The sequence below is a fragment of the Trachymyrmex septentrionalis genome, unplaced genomic scaffold, assembly GCF_001594115.1.
Source record: "Trachymyrmex septentrionalis isolate Tsep2-gDNA-1 unplaced genomic scaffold, Tsep1.0 scaffold40, whole genome shotgun sequence".
NCBI lineage: Eukaryota > Metazoa > Arthropoda > Insecta > Hymenoptera > Formicidae > Trachymyrmex > Trachymyrmex septentrionalis.
In genome coordinates this window covers 5,145,216-5,172,532 of record NW_017305569.1, presented here as the reverse complement: position 1 = coordinate 5,172,532, position 27,317 = coordinate 5,145,216, and the positions used below count along the sequence as shown (strand labels likewise).

At 33.6% G+C, this 27,317-nt stretch overlaps 1 protein-coding gene across 1 annotated transcript; it reads left to right on the top strand.

Moving 5' to 3' along the window:
• Positions 1-514: 514 nt before the first annotated feature.
• Positions 515-26,059, top strand: LOC108751029 (cytochrome P450 306a1). Its single transcript, XM_018490958.1, has 9 exons — positions 515-618; positions 732-848; positions 2,255-2,617; positions 18,327-18,475; positions 19,440-19,651; positions 22,073-22,358; positions 22,491-22,643; positions 25,631-25,805; positions 25,881-26,059. Exons 3-9 carry the CDS (start codon positions 2,296-2,298, stop codon positions 26,057-26,059), a joined length of 1,476 nt encoding a protein of 491 aa, XP_018346460.1. The 5' UTR covers positions 515-618; positions 732-848; positions 2,255-2,295.
• Positions 26,060-27,317: the final 1,258 nt, after the last annotated feature.

The window sequence follows — 27,317 nt, the reverse complement described above, 5'->3', positions numbered from 1 at the left end:
ATTTATTAGAGGCAATTTTGTTAAAAGAAAAAGTTGTTTATTTAAGCATAAAGTATCACGTCTTGTACTTCGCGGGCGTGAATTTTCAAACACCCTGTATAAATAAGACGTAAAATGACACAATAACTTATAAAATATGTTTACAAAGTTTTATTAAGGAATAAGAATGATGAATATATATATATATATATATATGTAGTAATAAATAAGTAAATAATAAATAATAAATGATTATAATGATTAATAATTACAATCTTTTATATATATTACAAGTCTTATAATATGATGTACATATTTAATGTAATGTATTTATTGCATTTAAAATATTAAATATTGTTTAATTTTTAATTAGGATTAAAATTCTTATAAATGAATTTTTAAATCTTGATTTTTAACACCCGTACGGACACATAAAGTCGACAGCTTTCGACGTGCGTCGTCGAATATCATGGAACAAATCTTTGCTGTCGCAGCACGGAGAAGTTGTCATTTGGTAGTCAAACGATCCCCGGTTATCACTTTCGTCAACAGCTTGGCGACATTTAGTCCGATACTGTGGTCGATGTTACATCGTTTATTCTCTCCCACGATATATTTTATTTCGGAAAGACGATAGTTGTACGTACATTTACATTTTGGATTCTATCCTAATCGGCATTTATTTCGTAAATAATAATTATTTATATGTTTCTTTATATAAGATCGGATATATCTTCTTTTCCTTGCTGCAGATTCGAGTTTCGTAATTCCCGCTCAACCAGTTATAATATTATTCAAGACGGGCGTGGACCGGTGGACGTCGTGGCTGCTATAGTTTCTGTGGCAACAATCCGGTGTTGGCAGATTCGGTGAGTTTTATCCAACGTTATATTTGTTTCTCACAACTGAATTTTTCCCGCAACTTTGAGTTTTTACGCAACTGATGTGTTTTATATATATAATTGTTACGTTAAGGGAGGGGGGAGGCGGGATATCTACGTTTTTAAATTATAACTTACCTAGAAAGCATAAATTGTATAACATATAAAATACATTAACCTCCAAAGAACCTTACACTAATTATATGGAAAATTGAGTCCCGGTGAAATGAGTTAGTTTTCAAATATATTGTAGCTTATCATGTAGTGACAAAAATATTGTATACACATAGCTCACATAATGGATAGTTCTTGAGCTATGATTTACCAAAAGTGTAAAACTTGTGCAAAATATCTCTCAAGAACTATTCATTTCATTATCATTATTTGAGTTATGTGTATATAACATTTTTCGCATAGATCACCTGCGATCCACGCAGCACGGAATGTGTTTAACAATTGATCGATAATTTATATCAGCCACAAACAAAGCGCAGCGTTACATTAGGTCCGTTCGCGTTGTTGGAAATTCCGATAAATTTTTGCACTTAAAGCGAGATAAATACATATTTAGAGTTGAAGAAAAAGAAGATACAGAGTAAAAAAATGTAAGCAACAAAAATAGACCTAATTATAACTGTTGGAAAATCTCTACTGTTATAGTCTGGAAACTCGAAATATTTATTATTTATTAGACGCGAAGGGGTCAACGTTATAAACAGATAAAAATACGAAATGCTGTAACTGCTAAGCATTTGCGAATCGAATCGATGGTGAGGACTATAAAAATCGAGCCATTGGCGCGCCATCGAAAGTAAGCTTCCTTTGATTCATCGCCGGCTCATCGGCACGTGTCTGGCCACGTGTCGGCCTATATCGCGTAGTCGCAGCACGGAATCGTTCCTTATCCTCTCCGTGATTGTGAATACGTGTGCGCGTGCCTCGCTAATGAGTTAACTTTACACAAGTGCGTACGTTGCACCGGCGCGGAGCGAGCGCAGAGAAAGGTTGTGTTTATCATTCGCCTCTGCTGTTGTGACATTCCTGGAAGCTGGAATCGCGTTCCCTCGATTGAGAACGTTCACGATCACCGAGGGATTGTCGGCAGGCACATTCACGTAATTTATTACATTCGCATGACTGCGCGCGTATCTCGCGCGAGAGGATTTTTCGCGGAATGCGGTAACGATTTAAATAGCTCGATTATAAAGTCGTTAATCGTTAAGGAAAGGTCCTCACCGTCGCGTCGTTTCACGTACGGCTATAGATCCGCGTAAAAATTACGTAACGAAAGAAATATATATATATATATATATACGTATTGTCACGTTCTTTTTTGCCAAAAATAAAAAGTGCCATCGTTGCGCTCAAAAATATGATTTTTGATTTGTGTGCAGGCGCAGTAGCAACTCGTTTCTATTGCTCCCTCTACATCACGATGATAGCCCTTTTAATTTTCCTCGGCGTATTTCTCATATTTCTTGTCTACGTATTTCGTAAAAATCGCAAAACGAATCGACTACCACCGGGACCATCCGGCATCCCAGTGCTTGGTTATTTACCATGGATAAGTTCGGAATGTCCTCACATATCGTTTACGGAACTGTCGAGGAAGTATGGTCCGATTTGTGGGCTACAATTGGGTTCTGTATACACAGTATTGTTATCGGATCCGCAGCTGGTAAGACAGGCCTTCGCCAAGGATGCGTTTACCGGCCGGGCTCCATTATACTTGACGCATGGAATTATGCAAGGACATGGTGAGTAAAATATATATTTTCTGTTATTATATAAATAAAAATAGATTACAAAAACGAAAGAAAATAAGAAAACATAATAAACATAATAAAAATCGCGGGACAAACTATAAAACATTAAATAAAACAAATGACTGATTGAGAAGTAAAAAAAGTAGAGAAGATTTATCAAAATTTGGAGGCAGAAAATTAAAATTTCTAATTGCAATATAGGAGAAGATAACAATTTTTCTTTTAAATTTTATCGATATAATAGTAGGAGATAATAATGTAGTAGATAATAAAATAGGATATAAGATAACTTTGAAATTTTATTGATCCTAACAGCATAGACATTCAAACGTCCTAATGTCGTATGTCGAATGTCATATTAACTGAATGGAACATCATCAGGATTGTGCTTATTATAGTCCAGAAACTTGTTAAGGATGTCCTGTAGACTATCAAATAAGCGTCTCAGTTATATTTTCTATATGTACACCCATTGAAAATTCTAATATAAAATCCTAATGATGTCTATCCTCAGCTAAATATTCCTGAAATATTTATAAAATGTTTCTTAAAAAATTCCAAAATAACATTTCAAAAATATAGTGGAATATCCCGAAATATTTACAAAATACAGGAACTAGTTGTCATTTTGCGAGATGTACATTTATTCACCCTCTGAAAAAAATGATAACTGAAAAGCAATGCATTCAAATATAATCTTTAAATAGTTTATTCATATATCGTTACATATTTGGAGAATGTTGCATACACACTTACTCTCAAAAAAGTGGTACACTAAAAATTTAGGGAAAATGTATCAAATTTCAAATGATTATTATCTCGGTAAATAATAAAAATATTTAAAAAAATGCAAAATAAAGTTCCAAATGATCACTTTAAAAACAATTGAATGACAATTGTGCTCGTCCACGCTCCATTTTTATCAAATAACAAAATGCGGTTAACAAAATGAATGTCAGAAAGTGCAAAATCGATAATTAAAAATCTGAGCTTGCTAATGTTCAATAACGACATTTCCGATCAGTCAAACTCTATGCAGTCTATGTTGGAAAGAATTATAACCGTAATTTCAGCTAATCATTAAGTCGTTTCGCAACCCGAACGAAAAGCCGTAACGAAAAGGTTTCGCATAGAAAGACTAAACGAAACATTGTTGGAAACATGTGTTACTTCTCTGATAGCTTTGTGAAAACGAATATGATCAGAATAACGAATTATTCTGTGGCAATACAAAGCGGTCCATGTGAACGGATCGGCGTTTTTTCTTCTGATCTCGTTCGATTTTCATTTGATTTTGTCTTAAATTTTACATACATGACCATTTAGCGGCAGTTCTAGAATATCAGAAAGACCATGAATAAGTATATGTCACGGACTACGGATGGATATTTTTACTCAATTGCTGTCGATTAAATACTGGCACAATAAAAACGCGTTTTTACACTCGATTAACCGAATATTAACCGAATGTTATGTACTTGAGTCAAAAGAGGAAGCGGGAAGAGATGAAAGTGCGAAAAGAGAGAGAAAAGGTTACATCTATTAAATCTATAGTGTCTAATTTAATTTAATTTAAGTCGCCACTGCTCCAATCATATATATTAAATCAAATATATTAATTTCTATTAAAATGATAATTAAATTTGACATTATATCATGTCAATTTGATATATAGTGTCAAAAATAACCATTATTTTATAAATTCAAGTGATATAATTGAGTAGCAACATAGTGGCGATTTACATTAGGTATACCGAATGCCAGTAAAGAAGCGCAGGTAGAGCAAACATTCCAGATCAATACTGCCATCTCTTCTTTAAAGGGTACTCTCAAGTAGCTTCTCTTTTCAACTCTTGTCGCTCTCTCATTCTCTGATAATACTATTTTCCTCCATCTCCTCCTTTCCTATTATTCTATACTCTTCATTCTCATTATCGTATTGTCTGCACTTCGTCTTCTTTTTTTTCCTCTTTGATTTTCCTATTCTATGTTCCTTTTCCTTCCTTCACGCCCTATTCCGAATAAGCAAGAGAGTCAGTCAAAGTCTAAGTACTTATAATGTGAGTTTAAATATTCTCGTAAAAAATTTTGATCACATTCGATCTGCAGTTTAAATATCATCTTAATTGACTTTCCTAACGTACAACATCATATTGCAAACACATGATGAACACGACTCGCCAACAGAAGAGGTAACAATGGAGCGATCATAATGAAAGGTCCATTGTCATGATTGGACGTTACAGACTACGTTTACACGGCTCGATTTATGCCGAAGTTATAACATCGTTGTTATAACTTTGGCATAAATCGAGCCGTGTAAACGTAGCCACAGTTCTTCTAACAAATAATGATATCGTCAGGTAGATCAACTAACCTACTAATTAAGCATCTAACATAGCCGCGGTTCGATGTTTTAGGATTCACAAAAAAAGAAGCTAAAATACTTAAAAATCGAGGAAAGAGCATGAAGTCGACTCGGTATCGGTCCTTGCAGGAGATTTCGAGAATTACTTCCGGATGACGTTCGTCTCTACCGTTGTGTCTGCAATCGTTAAAATTGTCGACCTAAAAATATTCTTCTGCGTTAACCTGACATGTACGAGTACGCATAGTGAAAGTAACTTTGTGAAGACCCTCGCTCGGGTGTAAACAAGAAATGAATTTCTTTCAGCGTACCGTATTTGCTCGCAACGTCGTTTAACAGCATTTGAAACATTCTCGTAAAGTCGTTAGAATACGCTTCAAAGTAACGCATAATTTTCATCCTAAAATCTATACTTCAACTCCACTTTGTTGAATTTTTGTTTCTTGCACGTAGTTGCGGATCTTTTAATATCTACCGCAGGAAATACTTGAAATAAATATAAATACGCGAAGAATTTTGTATTAGATTGATCAGAAAGTTTTTTCATATTTTCGCAAAAAGATACTTTCTGACTAACCTGATATTTTAATTTGTTATTTTAATTTAAAGACATCATCTATTAGTATAAATATTTTTATAATAAATATTTTTAAACCAGAAATCATATTAGTTACGTCAACATCGAAAGTGTCATACCTCTCCATGCTTTTGACTGCTTATTTTTTGAGTTGCATTGGAAAACGCCGGCTCCGAAAAGATGCTCGGTGGTTTATCATTGCTTTCCAAGAGATGGCGATCAAATAAAATTGAATAGGTCCTAATAGATCCACCGTCAACTCCAGAGATATAATTGAGTAGATCCACGTTCCGAAGAGTTAATATTGCCTAGCGTGCGATGATAAGAATTAATGTACAATTATGTTTACGCAATTGCTGCAATTGGGAGGTATTGCAATACATTATGCTGCATAGAAAACCGCATGTTTCGCCAAGATGTGGACTATGAAGGAGAATAGAACGGTTCGGAGTTTATCTAGATGTTCCGTTCTTTGTGATAACAAGACCTCTATAAGTGCCATTACAATTTTCGATTTACGATCGAACGTTACTGATCGTGACATGACATTTGATAGCGAGTTCTCGTATACGAGGCTTCGAGTAACTCCGTTACTTGAGATATATGGATTCACAGAAATACATGATAGATGAAAGAATATCGCGAAGCATCTCGCCTCGCTGGATTTTTTATTACTCTATATTCCATATAGAAATCGACCGAGTTTGGCGCGTTCCATCGATGTTCATCGGATCTCAGAAATCACAATTAATATCGCTCGCCGTAAAGCTATCACTAGTCCCTGATTTGTGTTACACGGCCTTTGTTTCCAGACGAAAATAGGGTTACTCGAACGGTCATAAGTTTCGGCCGCCAGCTGAAAATTCGCCGACAAGGCCACAAATTCCGTCAGCGACGGCGGCAGCGAGCCGAGCTGAGCAGAGTCGGGCGATACTGTGCCGTGCCATGCCGAGTCGAGCGAGACGATAATTTCACGGCAAAGTGTACCACGGACCTGGTGGTACCTTTACACCTCGTTTCGAAAGCTCCCATTCTCCCGTTCGCGATCCTCCACCGTCTTCAGCGCGTTTCCCTCTCTCCTTCTTTGCTCCCTATGCCTCCTTGTCTTATTTCTTCTTCATTTCTTTCTTTCTTTATTTTTCTCGATTTACGATCAAGCGCCCAGTGCATACACGCACGTGTACGTGAGCCTTCAGCGATATGTTTACGAGGCGCCATGCCTTCAAGTCAACGGCCCCGTGATTTCTCCATTCATTTCCTTCGCCGCTATCGCTTCTGATCTTTTACATGTGCGCCAATCTAGCGGCGTGTCGATAAATACTCGAGCGCATCACAAATTGAGCGCGGTATCGATCTTGGGCTGATATTTTTGGGATTAGTTTAAAACGATTGGGAATTTGAATTTAAAAATATAGATTCGTATTAGACTAGATATTTTGGAGCTCAAAACGAAAGAAAAAAATCCTCTTAGTAACAAAAAAGTTTCTTTTACAGCATGTAAAATATAATAAAAAGTCATATTAATTATTGTACTAATGTAAATCACATATACGTTACAACATACAGTGTTGTATTACATATATGCAGTATGATACAAATGACTGAACATAGTTTTATGAAATATACTATTATTGAAATAATAATAAAATCAAAATGTACATGTATAATATATATACATGTTAATTTATATAGATAATATTAAATAATATTTATTGTAAAAATTCGTAGAAAATTTACTTTTTCATTCAAAGTAATACTTTTTCTGCTTGGATATTTGTCTGAAAAATTATCAATTATTTTATCAATATTTATATTCTTACATATTTCATTTTCATTTAATATACAACGAGTGGGTGATTGTAGCCATCGTTAGTAGCAAATGAATTAAAATATATAAAAATGTATATTTGCCATTTTTGCTTTAAAATTTTTTTACATGAAACAAGCACTTTCGGTTTTGGATTCTATTATGTATTCGAAATTTGTGCTATTATTTCTGCATAAGCGACTCGATGATTTTAATAAAATCTGTTTCTTACATACAATATTTAATATCTCGTATTTGTATAATCATTAGATTTAATAGTTTAAAAGTTACATAAAAAATTTATTTAATAATTATAACAACAAATTAATAAATGAATAAGGAGATAAGGAATTGAAAATTATTTGCATGCAGTTTTGTATATAGAATAAATAATAATAATGAATAATAATGTGAAATTACATGTGAAATTATTTTACAGATTTTTCTAATTTAATTAAAGGGGAATTATCAGTGATTATTTCAGATTGATTGTCCGAAAGTTATCGGCGCGCAGTCGTGTTTGAAATAAATTTATTTAATAAATACATAATAATGAAATATCCAACTTCGATCGTAATTGGCTGTCTCTATTATAGTTTGATTTATTCATATAATAGTTTTGTTTCTAAAGTCTTAATAATGTGAATTTAATTTTATGAAAAAGCAGATCGGTCCGACTGAAAAATTATTATTATGTATACATATTGTATATTTCTTATTGATGAAAATTTTGTTACTTTTGTAAAATAAAGTAAAATAAACTGTGGAAAAAAACTGCAGAAAAAGCCATGTTAAAAATAAAGCAATTTAGAATCCAAAATGAAAGCAATTGCAACAAAACTATCTCAGTTTAGACGTATGCGATGAATCGAATTTGTAATGCACGTTTAAATTCCATGCAGCTACATCCTTTGCACGTGCATCCTCGCGACATTGAAACGCTTCTGCTTACCTTTCACAAGAGACTCCTGCGTTCGGAGAGTCTTCCTCCACTCTTTGTGAATACCCCTCCAAGGCATCCAAGAAAGATCCTCCCGCCGGGTTTCCTTTCTTTCTCTTCATCGGATTAACGCTCGGTGGGGAGATAAGCCACGCCTCAACATGTACTGTCGACAAGTACATATTTCGATGAATATAGTATGATACATGAACTTTCGCTAAACTTAGACGACGAGTATTCGGCTCGACAGGAAAGGGAGACTCTCTGAAATACCTAACGCTCGTTGAAGTAGTGAGCGTCGGGATTAGTCAGACAAGTGACCGAACATTGCCAACCGTTACTACTGACAAGGAGAATCATCACGCGTAGAAATTACGAAATCAAAGTATCAATGAAAATGCATTGTCACTTTTCTGCACTTTCCGACAAAGCTTGACGAAGACAATAACTTTTCGTTTGTATTTCTTAATATTTAAATTTTATAATTTTCATAATCAAATAATCTGTAAAAGAGGAAGGAAAATATATTTATTATACTTGTGTTTGTAGACAATAATGAAATAATAATAATAATAATGTTGTAATCGTTTATATGTATAATATAATATAAAATAAACTCCATAATTTGTGAGATACTTACACAGTTATTCAAAATATCAGAAATGTTGCAATTAAAATTGATTACATATTTTGTAAAATCGATCTCTTCAGCAATAGATTTTTATGTTATTTAAATACCTTAGTATTCAATGTTAAATGCATTTCGAAAAAATTTCTTGTGTGAAAACTACTTGCAATAGAGTAAGGAATAAATTCTATTCTATCTGCTAAATATTAGTTATCAAATTTTCGAAATGGAATATTTTATTTTCTTTTTATTAAAAATAGTAAAGTATTGACTCTTTGAAATTTGTTTGCGTAAATAAATCTTTATTCCAGTTTCTCTTAAAGTACAAAGTATTTTGAAAATTATGCATATATGCATATTTCTCGGTTATTTATGCGACTTCTCCTCTGACTTAATCGCGGCTAAATTTAAAGAGTACCCTGTACTCTTCAGCTCGACAAAATTTTACGAGAGAAATACCGTACATAAAATCGACGATGGCAATGTCTACGTGACAGATGGACATAGGGAAGAGTACTGTGACGCGTGTCTTCTGACGGCGCAACCAGTGATTATCCGACAGCGCGTTTACACGCGCCTCTTTATGGGCGCGCTCGCATTTCTTATGCGGTCGGCAAACTGGTTGCCCCGCCACGGATAATACCGTGCGTAATAGCGTTAATTTATTATAGAGCGCGCCGAGATAACGCGCCGTCCGTAAACATATTACGCAAGTTTCTACTTGCGCGTCGCGTAGGTATCGCATTGCCGAATCGATCAACTAATTCGAGTCTCATAGAATTATATTAATCGTACATTGGAAATAAAAAAGAAAAGATACATGAATTAAGACGAGAATTATCCTATATATATTTTATAAATATTACGGTATTATTTTATTTTTGATTGTTTTTGATTGTTTTTGTGCTTAATTTCATCATCTTATTATATTTGCTATCTTATTTATCTGTAATCTATTCTGCTTGGACTTCAGCAAATCATCATTTAATTTAGTCGTTATCATAAATATATTTTAACAATATATATAAATCATGTTTAAATTAATATCAGAAATAATACAATATATAGTTATAATGTACATATTAATATAATCTTATAAACAAGCATATTATTTTACCTATTTATATATATTTTTGTGTTATTATTAAATTAATAATGATAAATTAGAGATTTAAAAACATATAGTGTTTGAAAAGTAACGATAAATCTTTTTGACAGGAAGAAGAATGGATTAAACTGAGAAGAAAAGTCCTCTACCATTTTGCAATTTTCATAATAGTTAACAAGATATCAATTGCTAAAAATTACCGAAGATTGATTTCCAGTAATTTTTTTACTCAAATACTATCAACTTTACAGAAAAACTGTAAAAGACAAAAATTGTTTATTGTCTTCTCACAAAGCTGTAAGAATTTTTTTAGAATTTTTTAATATTGTATTTCCTCAGGTTGCTAAAAATAAGAAAATGCAGTACTAAAAAATTGATAAAAAATTCTGAACAAATTCGTAGAATTTTATGAGAAAAAAATTAACTATTTTTGTCTCTTGCAGTTTTTCCGAAAAGTTGACAGTATTTGAGAAAAAAATTATTAAAGACTATAATATTCAGCAATTTTGAGTAATTAATATCTTGTTGACTATTGCGAAAATCGCAAAATAGTAGAGGACTTTTCGACTCACAATCAGTTTAGTCTCTCTATTCCTATACAAGAGTTTTATCGTTATTTATCAAACACCCTGTATATATACTATATGCGATCCCTTTATTAAAATTCGCACGAAAAAAAAAAATAAGAATATGAAGTCTAAAATGGTCTCAATAGCCGTATTTCTAGGAATAGGCTTGTTCTAGGAAGTCATTTTAACTGAACCTATTATAATGAGCAAATGCGATAGAAGATAGGAAAGATCGGAAATGCCGTGGATATCGTTGGCAATCCAGGTAACGGAGAACAACCGGTAAAAGAACGCTGGCGGTGCGGACCAAAGTATTAATAGACTTCTGAGAAACGGACCGAAAGTGAGAGTGATGTTAATCCTTATAAGACACGTCTATCGGAGATATCAGGAAATAATTGACTGTTTCTCGCATTTAGATGAAGTCTTATAATAATACTTGCAAAACTGCACGTTGCATGTAAAATATTCTTTGCTGGAAACAATTTTATTTTGTGACACTCCAGTTAATATCGATAATAAATTTCAAGACGCTTTTTGCAATATCCGTGCAATGGGTATTGCAAAAAGCGTCTTGAATATATATCATAATTTTGCAACAAAAATATTGGAATGTAGTTGCAAAATAAAAAAAAAGTATGCCATTATAAGTAAATTTTATTTTTACAAAATAATATTATATGTAAAAATAAAAAAGTATGAATTTTAATTCAAAAAAGAGTGTTAAAGAGTGGTAGACATGGATTTCGTAATGTAAATAATTTGCTGTTAATCTCGATAACAAATATAGAAAAATTGAAGATATCATCGTTGAAGCTAATTACATGACGGCATTCATCATAATTATAACCTCTGTTAGAGAGCGATTAAATGCAATGTGGGGATCCCAGATTGTCACATTACATTACACCTTGTACAGTGAGGGCAAGGTGCGCCGGTGGACGAGGTTGGAAGAGGAAAGAAGGGGGGGAGACTTGATCTTGGAAAATGATAGATCGTCGCCGCCACTCTCGTTACCGCGGTGCATCGACCTGCATCGCGGTGATCGTCAAAAGTGTCTGATGCGACGGCGTTGGCCTTTAAGCGGGTCGACGAAACCTGAAATTCTCGACGTCCTTGGCGCTGCCGCTGCCACACAAACTGCAACACGATGGCTAATTTCGGCCGATAAAAAAAAGATTGCTCTGTCACGATTCACTTTTATAACATCGCGATTCGCTTAATAGGATCCTTCGACGAGGACGACCGACTTTTGGCCACTTATACCAAAATTGCTCAGGTAACGTCGTCGCCCTTTTCTTTCTTCAACGGTCAAATTTTTGTCGAAAAAAAAAATTAGGCATATTTTTCATTGACTTAATTGTCTCTTCTGATGTCGAATGTATATATTAAATATATTCAAATCATATTATATTGCTATTATTGTTAAAATAATATTGCTAGTAAGCTATAACATTGAAGTACGTACGATTCTTTATTTTTTTATTTAAAAATTTGGCTTTTCCGTTTATTTTTTAACAAAAAAATCATTTAAATAAGAGAAGTGTCGCTTACGCTCAGTCAAATGTTGGAATAATACATCTATATTGAATAAATTTATTTCAGTATATTAATTAATTAATCTCAGAAAGAACCTACAACACGAAATATAGCAGCAATATTATTTTAAAAGATTGCAATATTTCATAAAACATTGCTGCAATATTTAAAGAAAATTGCATACATATTGTTACAACATTAAGCAATATTTCAATAATTATTCTAGTATCATTAATTTATTAATTGTTAACATATTATTGTTTTTAGCATCATATTCCAAAATACATACGATAAAGTTATAACTAAAAAATATACGGGAGTCTAGAAAGTACATTCAAAAAAGGTTAGAAATCTCCAGGAGACTCGGTAACTCGATTCACTCCTTCTTACAGGATTCCTGGACTTCTGGATTTTCTCCTTAGACGTATCTCTCTCGTAGCGAGGCCACGTACTTATTTACCGAATTGTAATATTGCAACAATATATGGCAATATTTTCTAGAAAATATTAAAATTACAATATTTTACAATATTTTTGCAATATTTCCAATAAAATATTAAAATTTTAATATTGCAGTAATATTACTGCAATTTTTGTAATATTGGGCGCTATAGAAATATTACTGCAATATTGCTGCAATGTTTCGTGCTGTAGAGAAATATTGGTCACACACATCAGACTTTTTTTTTCTAAATTCTCAATTGAATTGAGTATACGCAAGATAAATCGGCAGACTTTTAATTTGATTGCACGTAAGCTTCTTCTTATACGGGTTCGAAGAAGGTAACGAGCAGAGGCAAAACATTCATGTAACGCGATGATCTAAATCGTGATAGAAACGTCGCAGTTTCATTCGGACTTGAAATACCACAGCACTGACTCAACGCTGCAGCGATGCGCGTGCAAAATAAACATTACAAGCGCGAGCTTACAAGAGATTATTCCCGCGCCTGGCTTATTACACGCGCGTGTAATACTGACGTAAGACGTCCGCGATTTTCCCGCTTGTTTTCCTCCTTTATAAACGCCGGACTAGGGAGGTGTGGGTGGAATTTCATTTTTTCTCTCATGACGATTTTACTGCCCCTATGCAATATCCTTGTGTCTCTTTTTTCATTCTACATAATTATTGACGCATTTACTATTTTTGTACAGCTTTCATTGTGTTGCCATTGTAAAGTTATTCGTAATGCACACCGTGTTCAACTTCCAGTTCTAAAAATTTGTTTATAGCGGGCGAACTTAGTTGTAAAAGCAAAGTGTTTTCTTAAATTAGTATTTTCCAATTATTAAAAAAACGCAATTTATATTAATTAATGACTATTTGTAATTAAAATAAATGGCCATCTCTCTCTCTCTCTCTCTCTCTCTCTCTCTCTCTCTCTCTCGCGTTTGCAATTTATACTTATTCAACTTTTATAAAAATAAATTATTTTAAACTAGAGTATTTCCTAATTATTAAAGAAAATGCAATTTATATCAATTAACGACTATATATTTATAATTAAAATAAATAGCCATCTCTTGCCCTTGCAATTTATGCTCTTTCAACCAACGATTACGTTGGTGTCGGGCCGAGTATTTGATCGCCGACTGCTGTTCGGGACCCATCAATCTTTTTCCGTTTTCGTAACGAGCTTATCCGCAATTGGGTAGGTTAGGCACGTCCAAGCAAACCCAAGACTGGCCGCGCCGATGCGAAGGACTTTCACTTTTATTGGTCTCCTTGAAGGAAGTTCTCCCGGTCGTCGACAGTTCTGCTCTGCATCCGCGGGGAATTACAGTTAGCTCCGCAAGGACGGGCCGACGGCCTCTCCCGTTAAGAGCGACAGAACGTTGCATGGACGACCGGCGTTCACATCGTCGACGACCTGTCACGACCTGCACGCCCGAAGGTTGTGGATAATCGTCTAAAGCCCCCCAGCTTTCTCAAGCTGGTGTAATTAGGCTGAGATGTATTATATCTCACATCTCGTAAAAAAGATCGTGTCAATCACGGTTTCCACGATATCAGAAAAAAATACAGTATTTAATGTCGGTTGATATAAAAAGTAAAATACGATAAAATATCAAGACCTCGTAATTTTTTTCTTGAATTCCATTTACTGATGTTCGATTAATGAGCAAATCAACAAACAAGTAGTTATAGAACGCGCGAATAATAAGATAATATATTTAAAACATACCATTTATCATATAATGACTTCATTTACAAGGCAAAAGTTTCAATGAGAAACATAAGTTAAACGGAGCAATATTTAATTGCTTGTTTAATAAGAACTTGATAAATGCGTTAAAAGAATTAGTTTCTTGATTTTTCTTGGAATTCTATACTTGCATTAATGAGGAAAGTAGTCAGTCAAGTATATTATTACATTAATCTGAAGAACAAATTCTTAAATTTTGAAAGTGCTTCAACAGTAAAAAGATAATAAATAATTTTTTACAGTTTTGAGCAGTGGTAACAATTCGCGATGTCAGATCATTACATAATAATAAGTAATAAAAGTAGCAAATTTCACTCATTCTGATCTTTAAGGAGCAATTCTTAAATCTTTGCTATTTAGTATTCCTCGCCTACTAGTTATTATTCCTTCGATAATTATTCTGACTCATCTATCGACTCTTGCAATCAGAAAATTGTTCGCAATTATCAGTATAATAAGGATATCGAATTATTTACTAGGCAGAAAAGTTGATATGACTGTCGAGATACACGATTTAAGAGAAATCTAAAAAAGGTACAGACATTTATTTGTATTATATTTAATTGTTTATTTATTGCATTTATATTTATTTGTTATATTTGTTATTTCTTTATTATATTTATTTAATTTTCTTTAAGATATATATTTATTTATATTTAATATAACAGATCTTATATCTTCCTGATGCTGATCGCGCAGCCAGCCTCAGGAATCTCGTGCATAGTTCGGAACGGTCGTGGATATTCGCGAAGGATCATTACCGAATAGTCACACTTTTCAACTGGCCGACAAAGCTATCATGGCATTTTAATGGCGCGCCATAAAATGCACGATCGATCGGTCGACTGTATTTGGATAGGACGACTATCGCGCGTCGCCTTCATCTCGCACTGCACACACTCGCCGACTTTTTGCCAGTCGAGGTGGAATGACCGGCCCTGAAACGTTCGAGCGTGTATATGCATTATCCGTCTCCGGTTTATTTCTAGCGGTTCGCGAATTCGTGGTGAGCGTCTCCTCTCCACGCCGTACCTGTACCCGAGTGATGTCATCCCCTGAAATCACCGCGGCGGGGTGTTTAGTTGCGTAAGAATCGACCAGCAAGGAGAGCTCATTGTCCGTAGTCTCCCTCCTTTCCCCCGCTCCGTCTGCTGCAGATGCGAGGATGAAAAACAAGCGTGCGTACTACACACACACACACACACACACACACAAAGTTAGATTTGTCTATATATAATCTTTCCCATTTAGTAATTTTTTTTCAACGTAATTTTTTTCTTCCACGTAATTTTCTTTCATATCTTTTTCTTCTTAAACATTTCTCATTTTTGCAAAAAATTCATAATATCTAGCATCTAACAATGTATTACTGGAACAATCAATTCCTAAAAATAAAGGAAACGCAATATATTTTGTTAGTTAGATATTTATTCTTTTGTTTCAAAGAATTTCTTTGGAAAGACAATAAATAATCTTGAAATTACTTCGATTTAACATTTATATATATATTGATGCTTATTTCTACAAATGTAGATTAATTTAGGTTTACTTACTCTTTATTTTTTTGTAATCTTCAGAACTAGAAGAAGGTAAAAAGTAAACAGTGTCTTGAGGGATGAATATACAACTAAATAACAAAAGCCTCATTTAATTTAAAGCTAGATCTTAATGCTTAAATAATATTTTTAATACAAATTTATATAAAATAAAAAAATATAAGTTAAACTAAAATTAAAATTAATCTATATCAGTAGAAACAAGAGATCTAAGTACTGTGACAAATAATCAAAGAATTAAAAAAGTTAATTAATACAACACAAACGACCAGTGTATGAAAACTGTAACATACGATATAATAATTATCTTTTAGATAAGATATATACAGCGCAAAGAAAATTTATTTCATTCGATGGAAAATTCAGTTAGATATATGCTGTGAATTTTATTTCTTCGTGCGAACGTAATTATTTCGATCAAGCAGCGAAGAGAGATTAATGCACATATTAATGCACGTGGCGCACCTGTGATCCCGGAAAGTTTTCTTGGCGTTCATTTAAATACGACACTGACCTATCGACAGAACTACCTCTTAGAACAAGCTGCGAATGATAAATAGTATCGCAAACACGCATCGCGCGGTGACCTGTTTATATCCCAACAGACTTTCATTATTTCTTCTCTCGGTGCTCGTCGCTCTCGAACGTGCAACATGACGAATTCTAAATTCACAGAAGTACTCGTCTCTCCCGATTCGCTTTCGTTCCTCGGAAATATGCGCGACCGAAAATCAAAACGGATTCCGTTTTCTACAAACAGTTGATTAAAAATCACAATTTTACTGTATGTGTACTTACTCTCGTTCGTCTTTTTTTTCTTTATATAATTGATAAGGCTATCAATTCGCGCATAATGTAAAGAAAGAGAGTAAGATCCAACGAGATACTATCTGACAAATTGCGCGCCATAGATCTCGATCTGTATTCCTGTGGCACGTCGGCCGTAAACCTTGATAATCTCATTGACCGATGATCAAGATTCCGAGATCATTCTCGCGCCGGCGACGCTCGCGTGTGATCTGGCTACAAAGTTGATGCAGCAAATGTACCTACATAAGCGACATACTTCATTGTTGTAGTACAGATGCAAACTTCGGCGCAAAGTCTTATCTCTTGATATTAATAATACTTTCATTATCTAGTATTATCTGAGTTTAAAATAAGAATAGATTATGAATACTATCCAGAGAATCGTATTAACATCTTACTTAGACGATTTTAAAATAAGAACCGACTATGAGTACCGATCTATATTTATAGTTATGACAAATTAATTTTATTATCAAATTAATAATATATATATCTAGAAATAAATATGATTCAATTTTTCTCAGAAAGAATAATATAATTTTGAAAATTCTATCGATTAAAAATGTTATTTTAATTAAAAATATTTTTATTTAATATAATCTGCAAGATTTTTATTGTGCATTTTCTCGCTTCTGTCATAATTTGCGTAGTGATAAGTGAATAAGATCAGTAAATTCATACTGAAATCTCTTTATACACAGTTGTTATTATCATTTAGTTTTTATGTTTCTTACTTGAAAAAATAAATACAAGATAAATATAATGAGGAAAGGGAATACACGCATACATGTATGTACCTATCGAAAAAAGGGAGATTGGAAAAAAATGCAATTAAAGGAGATAAACGACAACAGTTGGAAAATAAAAGAAAACGAGCAAATAATGCCAGTGGCAATGAACAGAGCCATATTAGCATCTTAAGATATTACTTTTAAGACAATTTTAAAGTAACAACGGATTATGAATACCGACTATAAACATAATCTACAATATTTTCATAATGGCCAGTATTTATAGTCCGTTCTTATTTTAAAATGTAATGTCTTATGTAATGTCTTAAAATGCTAATACAGTTCTTGTAATTGGCTTATGATATCTTAAGACTATATTTAAAACGGTCTTAAATATAAGATCCGACTAAGAATATTGGTTTGAGTCTAAAGATGAAGACTATCGCCGTTATATCTAATCAACGATCGCGATCGCTATTAATCGATGACTGCCGTGTCTGGTTTATGTTGTGAACACGCGCACGTCGAAGAGAGCGATGGTGAGTGGGTGCGGTGAGAGATTATTGTTTATTCATTCGAGGATTATCCTTCGGCGAGTTCAGTGGCTGCGCCTACTTACGGAATGACGGTAATCCTCTCGCTATTTTTTACATCCTCCCACCAAGCGTGGCTCACCTCCACATGACAAGAGGGAACGCGACGGTGGCACGTTTGGGTGGCGGTTTATTTATGGCTGGCGCGATTAAGGTGCAACAAGGATCACCTTCGTACAAAGGAAGAACAAAGAAATAAAACGAGAGAGGAAAGAGGAAATTTGAACGAGACTCTTATCGCTTCTTATTTCGTTATGTTCTTTGCAGGCATTATTGGCGCCCAGGGGAGCCTTTGGAAAGACCAAAGAAGATTTGTAGCCGGATGCTTGAAAAATTTCGGTATGACGAAGTTACCCAGCACCAAGAGGGACAAACTGGAGGAAAGAATCCTTGTGATCGTGAACGACTGCACATCGGTAAATTAAATGTCTAGGGTCTTTAACACAAGGCCGACATGTCACTAAATCTGCCACTAAACCAGTATGTCGATGACCGAATATTTCATTCCAGAAGAAATATTCAACTGCAAGTTAACATTTATTTATCTGGAAATGTCATCGCATTTAATGAAGCTATTAATTTTTGTGACATTTTGATGCCATCATTTTCACTTAACATAAAAACAAGCGCTCATGTACGTTATCGAAAGAAAAATTATAATTGACCGTTAGGAACAAACATAACAACATGAATTTGAAGTATTACAAATATGTTTTTCAAAATCATTCCACATTAACTAAAAGTACATGGACAATGAAGCAGCTGAGAATAATTATGTGACACCTTTCTAGACAATTCAAATTTGGACATAAGACGTCTTAAAGATGTCTTTTAGATATTATGCAGTCCATTTAATGTTACACGAAAAGAACAATATAAGTAACTAAAATATCTAAAAATTTAGTCGGATACACAGATTTGAAAATAATTTTATTAAACCATCAAAATAATTATGCGGAAAACTTGAGCATGATGAGCAATAATGCAAAAAGTGACATTTTAGCAACCAGCTTGAACGTCCTACATAATTATTTTGATAGTCCAACAAAAAATTATTTTTTGTAGCTAAGATCTGTAGCTAAATTTTTAGATACTTTGGTGAAACTGTTTTTTTTTTTTCGCTTTAAAGCATTTGTATCATCAAGTGGACCATACTCTATGTCATAAGATATCTTAATTTGTTCTTTTCTTAAGACTGTCTTAGATAATATCTTACGATGCTAATACGGCTTTATGATTGACTTATATGACAAGATTGTACTTAAGACGGTCATAAATATAAGAACTGACTATGAATACTGCTCTTAAAGACGCTTTTAAAATATCTTACGTTTCGATTTTGGACATGCATGCTATTTGAATCCTTTACTGGTATCTTAGAAACTGAAAAGACTTACTATGGAAGATGGATATGGTTGTATTGATCCATGCGAGATGTTTCATCATTATGTGGGTAATATAATAAACGACATCGTGTTTGGTAAAATTTACAAAGAAGATGACGAGATATGGAAATGGCTAAGATTCGTGCAAGAGGAAGGACTCAAGCACGTTGGAATCGCAGGGCCATTAAACTTTTTGCCGTTCTTCAGGTATGACAATATTCCTGATTCCCACGATTCTTCCCATCGATTTGGATAGCATATGATATGTTTTATACATCGCTAACGAAAAGTAAACTGCATTACTGTGAAAAAACTGAGTAAATTAATTTGCACTATTAATTAACACGTTGATGATGCGACAATGATCCATTCAACGTCTATCATGCAAATGCTGTGTTTTTCGAAGGCGATGTCTTTTGATAAACATGGAAAGATAAGCAACTGCCTTTTTGTACGTATACGCAAGTGATATGATAAATTGAACCAAATAGCAAACACTAAATATAAATCTTTGTTAAAAAAAAAAAAAAATAACGCAAAGGACAATTTTATTCATGCTAAATCATTATGTTAAATTTGCATTTGTAAATTAGACTGGAAGGCAATTGATAAAGGTTATAATTATAAAATCAAATTAGCTTATTCTAACGATGGTAAAGCGGATGTAAGATAATGTAATTACATCATTAATATATGAATAAATTGTAATTGTTGAGACATATATACATATATTGTATATTTCGAATTTCTATTTTACTTTTATATACATATTATATGCATGTTCTTTTTTTCTAGATTGTGTAAATCGATATACGTGAACAACATATCTCTTGACATATATAAATAAAACATACTTAAAAATTGAAATGACAATAGTATTTATTAAATTGCTTGTCAATTTAATTTATGATACTGTTACACTTATATAAGGGAAGTGCACGAAATATGATAATTGCAATTAGATATGAATTATATATCGTTGGAAAGGTTTTACTGAGTAGAGATCAGACAGTTGTGCAATATTTCGCTTGAATAACATTTCTAGAGGGTGCAATAGAATTATAGATGCATGGCCCTCTAAAATTCCGAAAATATTAAAATATCTATAAAAGATCAACCATACAACAAAAAAAATATATAAGAAACAAAGTTATTATACTAAGGTTGAGAACGTATCATACAGCAATCCTACGTATAATATTGAAGTATGATATCACAATAATTTCATAGATATGCGTGATCTGGTATTTTATAGTCTGGTGTTTTTATTTAGATAATTAAAACTTATTCAAACTTATCAAACGTTTGATAAAATAAAAAATATGACAAAAATTGTGGCATAACAAATTATAGAATTATTTTAAGATATAAAGTAATATACATGCATGTTTTGTTCGAAACGTTATGATTATAAATATATCTTTTTTCATTTGAATTAAAGTTCAATTTGAAAAATGACAGTATCCAGATAGTTAAGCCTACAGGAAATAAATTTTGAGCAGAGTCTGCTATATGCTAACTGCTATTTCTGAGGCCAGAAAGACAACTTTCAAACAGAGATTATTCCGTAAGTAAAATGTTAGCAGAATGTCTGCAAATTGGCAACAGAGTTGATCAGAGAATGTTAGCAATCTAATGCTCCATTTCTTCATTTCTAGATAAGTTGCGAATAATCTTATCCAAGAAATATCTTCATTGTAATCTGGGAGATATCTCTTGGATAAAGTTATCTGGAGGAAGCAATTGGGCATAACTCAAGCAGAAAAGCAGCAATCAATGAAAATTGTATCGAAATCAGCGACTACCAATGCGAGTTCTAATCGGGTTTTTTGCTTTTTATTTTTTTAGAGTTGAATCCATTTAGAGTTAATATTGGTTAACTTGGCAAACGTATTATAAAAAGTTTGTTATTATAAAAACTGTAAAAGTAACGAAAAAGGAACTATTCCATTTCCTGATAATTCGTATTCATTTGTGATTATCACTTCATGCACTTCCCTTGTTAATTGTGTTATTCACATATTGGTCTAATATCACCTATTGTTGTAAACTAACTATACTCAAGTTAATAATAATAAAACGTGCATTTAAAAGTTAAGAGATTAATTTTAATTCACATGATTTGGGAGTAAAAAAGTGGAGCAATCGCTGACGACCTTGACCTTGACATATGTTGTTAAGGTCATGACCTTGAGTAACAAGTTTTAGTCATTACTCGTTATTCATTAAAAAATTATTAACAAAAAAAGTATGAAAAGTAACGTTTTATTTCTGCTTAGGAGCGTACGACTTTCACGTGAAGTGACTTCCACCCCACCTCCCCTCTTACTTGGGGGCGCATCCAAAGGGGGTGAGAGTTGCTTTTCATGGAAAATCATTACATAAGCAAGGAAGGGTATAGTTTTTAATATTATATAAATATAGCAGAAATAAAATGTTATTTTTTTCAAATTTTTTTTGTTAATAATTTTTTGACTAATAACGAGCGACGGTTAAAACTTGGAGGTTGCTCCGGCTCATGACTTTAACAACATCAAGGTCAAGGTCAAGGTCGTCGGCGATTGCTCCCCTTTTACCGACTTGGGTGCTAAAAGAAAATTCTTTTGTTGGATTTTGTTGACTGTTTAGATTTTTGCCACGATATGGCAACGTAATGAAGTTACTTCTCGATGGTAAACTAAAAACGCATCAACATTATCAAACAATCATCGACGAGCATCGTGCTCGACCAGAGAAAATGGATAATTTCGTTGCGACTTTCGACGATGCAATGAATACCTATGTGAATAATGAACACTTCACACAACAGCAATATTATCATCTACTAGCCGACCTTTATGGTGCAGGCGTTGATACTACTTTCGCAACTTTTCGTTGGTTCCTCCTGTTCATGGCAGCATATCCGGACGAACAAGTACTTTTATCCATAAATTTGTTTCTTTTCATATAAGAGATATCTTTTTAAATAAATATTTTTCTCGATGAGGAAAGTTATCGACCTATCGTACAATCTCTTCAAATTCTATGTGTCCTTGTCTCTGTGCAGAAAAAAATTCAAGATGAAATGGACGAGCTGTTAGGACAAAAGTTACCCACTCTGGAGGACAGGCTAATCTTAATTCGAATACAGGCAGCCATTGCGGAAACGCAAAGATTGCGGAGCGTAACACCGCTCGGCATTCCTCATGGGACAACAGAGGTAATAACAAGTAACGTAATAAAAAAACAATAGCAAGTAACAACAGACTGAAACTACGTCCGCTTTTTTCATTCACGCGCTGTAAGCTTTATTCTATCTTTATTGCTTATTACATGTGGAAGAAAAATAGAATGCTTAGAGCGCGTGAGCACCTTGAAAGCGCACGCAGCTTGAAAAAAATTAACAAATTATGCGATGTTTCTCCTTAATAACTCAGCATACGCGAATATCCAAAATTGGGATGTCTTTAAGATGTTTTTAAAATATCTTATGTATGATGTCTGAAAGACGTCTTAATGATGTCTTTAAAATGTAGTCCATAATGTGGTCGCAGTTAAATCATAATATTAGGGCTATGGCACACAAAAAACTTAAGATAAGTAGAAGTAAGCAAGGAAATCAACATATTGGATTGGCTATTGCTTACGTTATGACCTTGCGAACTTTACAGTGATTGGTCAATTCGCTTACTGCTTAAGTTTTTTGTGTGCCATGGCCCTTAAAATCGCAGAGTTACGAGTTAGATCTGTGTTGATACTTATATAGATCGTTTGAAAAGTTTTGAGTCTTAACACGAGAAGATGACATTACTCATCAAAACCATTCCGGTATTACAATTGTACACGCTTTGAAAGATACAAATTACACTGTAAAAATTGTAGCCATTTTGGACGCTCAGTTATTGTTTGACAGGCATTGTGCCAGTCAATGTCAGTGTTTTTGTAAAAATGGAAAAAAATCAAATATCATGCCGTGATTAAATTTGAAAGGCAATACGTCTGTGCAAATTAATGTCGGATTGGACATTGTTTATGAGGACTCTGCCCTAGGGATACGATTTCGATTCGATCTTCTAAAAGATTTTACTTTACAAAAAAAAAGGATCGATTTTTTAATCGATTCGCTAGGATTCGATTTTAAGGTAGGTTCATTTAATAAGGGATCGATCTTCGAAGGGTGGATTCGAAAAGGGTGAATTCAAGATATATTTTGATATGTCATTTCATCCCTGTTGCTCACCGAATATTAAATAAGGATAAAATGATATCTAAAATTCTTTAACTGTGAATTCTGCATCGTACTAATACCGTTCTCAGATTTGATTCTGACAAGTATAGACATTTAAAAAGTTGTATGTTTTTACGTAATAACTATTATTGTATTTTTATTGCACTATTCAACAAATACGTTTTATAATATATACGATAAAAAAGATTTAATATTTTCGTTTAGCTCTCTATCATTTTATTGAAAATTAGTTCTATATACATATGTCGTATTACAAAGAATCCAAAGTTATAATATCATTGCTGTGCCTACACTGCTTAAGTTATCGGTTGACATTAATCGGATTTAATAATATCTGTAGTTACACAACTAGTAATTATTACTGACAAAATGTATAAATAAATAAATGCTAGTTAAATTCTAATTTATAACACCAATTGACAGTTGTTATAAAACCGCGTTTACATACGATATTTCACCGATTTACGTCAGTAGTTGATTTTCGTTAGAACAGATGTTAGTTTAAATCTAGATTTTTTAAATTAAAATTATTTTACTCGGTGGCAAATCAAAATCGTGTTTTAATTGTTTTTGTTGAATTTATACGATCTTACAATCAGTGAGAAATGACAATGGAATCAATATTGATTCGATGCTCAAAATCATCAAATTGACGTCGATTCGACATCTATTCCATTGTCATCTCACTGGAATGTTACTAAAAAAATTTTAATTGAATCGATCTCCAATAGATCGATTCAATCTGATTCAAGATTGATTCAGAGATCGAGTCAATTAATGGAGATCGCACATCCATACTCTGCCCCATTATTTGCCACCGTGAAAAGATGGACAGTTGAATTTAAACGTGGTCATACCAGCTTGATTGATGATGAGTGTTCGGAACGGTCAATAACTGCGACTACCATCGACAACATTAATAAAATTCACCAAATGATACTGGACCGTCGAATCAAGATTAGATTGATAGTGCTGTGGGCATATCGAAAGAATGTGTTTATCATATATTGACTGAAGATCAAATTAGGCATATGTAATCTAACCGCGCGTTATCACACTTGCTACTGTAGATAAAAAACGCATTCAAATTAATATTTCCAAGGCTTTATTGAAGCGATTTAAGCGAAATGAGTCAGATTTTTTGCGTTGATTAATAACTATTGTATGAAACTTGGATCCACTACTTCTCTCCTGAGACGAAGGAATAGTCAAAACAGTGGATTGCGAAGGGTGTCATCGACCGGGAAGGTGAAGGTGATTGTTTTTTTGGGATAGTTATGAAATAGTGTTCATCGACTATCTTAAAAAAGAAAATTAAAACAACAACGGGAGTGTACTACGCATCATTAATTGACAAATTGAAAGCAAAAATTGCGAAAAAACGGTCGCATTTGAAGAAAAAGAAAGTATGTTCCATCAAGATAACGCACCATCTCACACTTCGATGTCGTCATGACAAATTTCACGAATTGTGGTTCGGATTGGTTTACCTGTATTCACCAAATATCTCTCCAGCACCCATTTTTTTTCTATTTCTCAGACTCAAAGTTTGACTCGGAGGGCAAAGATTTTTATCGAATGAGAAAGTCATCGCATTCGTAGAAGCCTATTTTGCAGAGCAAGACACCAACTATTATTTGAATGGGTTAAAAGAGTGGAAGCATTGCTGGGAAAAGTGTATCGACTTAAAAAGATTATGTTGAAAAATAAAATTGAATTTGACCAAAAGAAATTTATTTTTATGTTACGCTCAAAACTTTTCAAATGACCCTCGTATATTTTAATCGCAATAAGTTACTGTCTTATGCGTCGTCTACAATATTCAAAGTAAGCTTAGTGTAAGAAATTAGAGTAAGAAATTGACCAATCACAATCGAATGTAAGAAAAATAATCGACTGTGACCAGTCAATTTCTTTAAAATAAAAATTGAAATAAACTCAAAACGACTTATATTCAGGATACACAACTAGGCGATTACGACATACCGAAAGATTCCATGATTATTCCATTGCAATGGGCTATTCATACAGATCCTGCGTACTGGCACGACCCGCTCTCGTTTAAACCCGAGAGATTTATTGCTGAGGACGGAAGCCTCATCAAGCCGAAAGCCTTTCTACCGTATCAAACAGGTAAGTTTAAATGGGAAAACAGAAATCTGATCTCACATGATACTGAACGTACATTGTTGTTTTACACAATGATAGGTAAACGTATGTGCGTCGGTGATGAACTGTCAAGGATGACATTATATTTATTCGCTGCAAGAATTCTTCATTTATTCGTTTTCTCCATGCCATCCGGCATACGCCTCGATTTGGAAGGCGAGCCCGGAATTACTATGGTTCCGAAACCACACCGCTTGATTGTTACACCACGAGAATAAATTTACATATATCTGTAACGATATTGTTTTTTTCTGTGTGACATCATTATATATAACAAAATACATTTGAATTTCAATTTTTGGAAATATTATATGTACTCTTTATTTTTTGTATATGAATAATATGCATAATTAACAATAAAAATAATTAATAATACCCTTTATTAACTCCTGTTTTTAAATATTAATTATTATTTTTTAATGCTTAAATAATATTTTAGTGTTAATTATATCTATCTATCTAGTTTTATGTGTACTACATGTCTGACTTTCATATAGTACTTGTAACTATTTCTTCATATCCAAAAATAGTAAAATTAAAATTATATTTATTGTAATATGACGTGTTATGCTTTGAATAATTGATTGTGATCTATGGAAGCGGAGGTTAGTCACTTGATTAAACAGCGAAGAAAAAAAAAGCATTTTGCCAATTCTCAATCAAAAAGTAGAGAAATATTCATCCTCCGTCTAATACAAAAAATATTGATGTAGTAATACATAAAGATGTGTTAATGTGTCACATTTTATCGGTAAAATAGCGATCTTGTCGGAGTTCGAACTCTTTACTTTAGGATCCCCTTAAACACAATCTGAAACTGTACTGGGGTAATAATATCACAAATTAAATTGTCAAATAATTGTACGCTGAACGAAGTTAAGAAACAAAACGCGCTTCGATTTTACGTACGTCTCTCAAGCAATATTAACGAGATCGGTACAGCGAACGTTGCAGGATGTCAGATGTGTGTCCGCGTGCCGGTTTATAGCGTGATTGCGAACCACAGCAGTTAAATTTCGACATCGACAAATATCTCAGACCGTCGATATTAAAAAGGAACGCTTTTTATTAAAAACGCACGGAGTGAGGCGAGTCGCGAGAAAATGTCTACCCTATGGAAATGGAGCGGCACTTATTTGCACGCACCTCGCTCGTATTTTACGCATTGGCGCATTTTTACCACCATGCGTTCTCAATACGAAGACACAAGCCCGTTAAAATGTCAACCACGATCACGGGCTTCGGGAGATGATTTTACATAAACCGCGCCGCCCCTTCGCTTAATACGCTCTTTCTCGGTGTCTCTCTCTTTCATTCTTCTTTTTCTCTCATCGGATTCATGAAATTCCGTCAGCGTTATGCAACACACATTTTTATCTCACAATGTAGCGGCCTTGGATGAACTACAAGCGCACCGTTCACCTACTGCCAAAATTGGCCGCGTTTCCTTCTACTATTCCTTAGTTGTCGAAATTG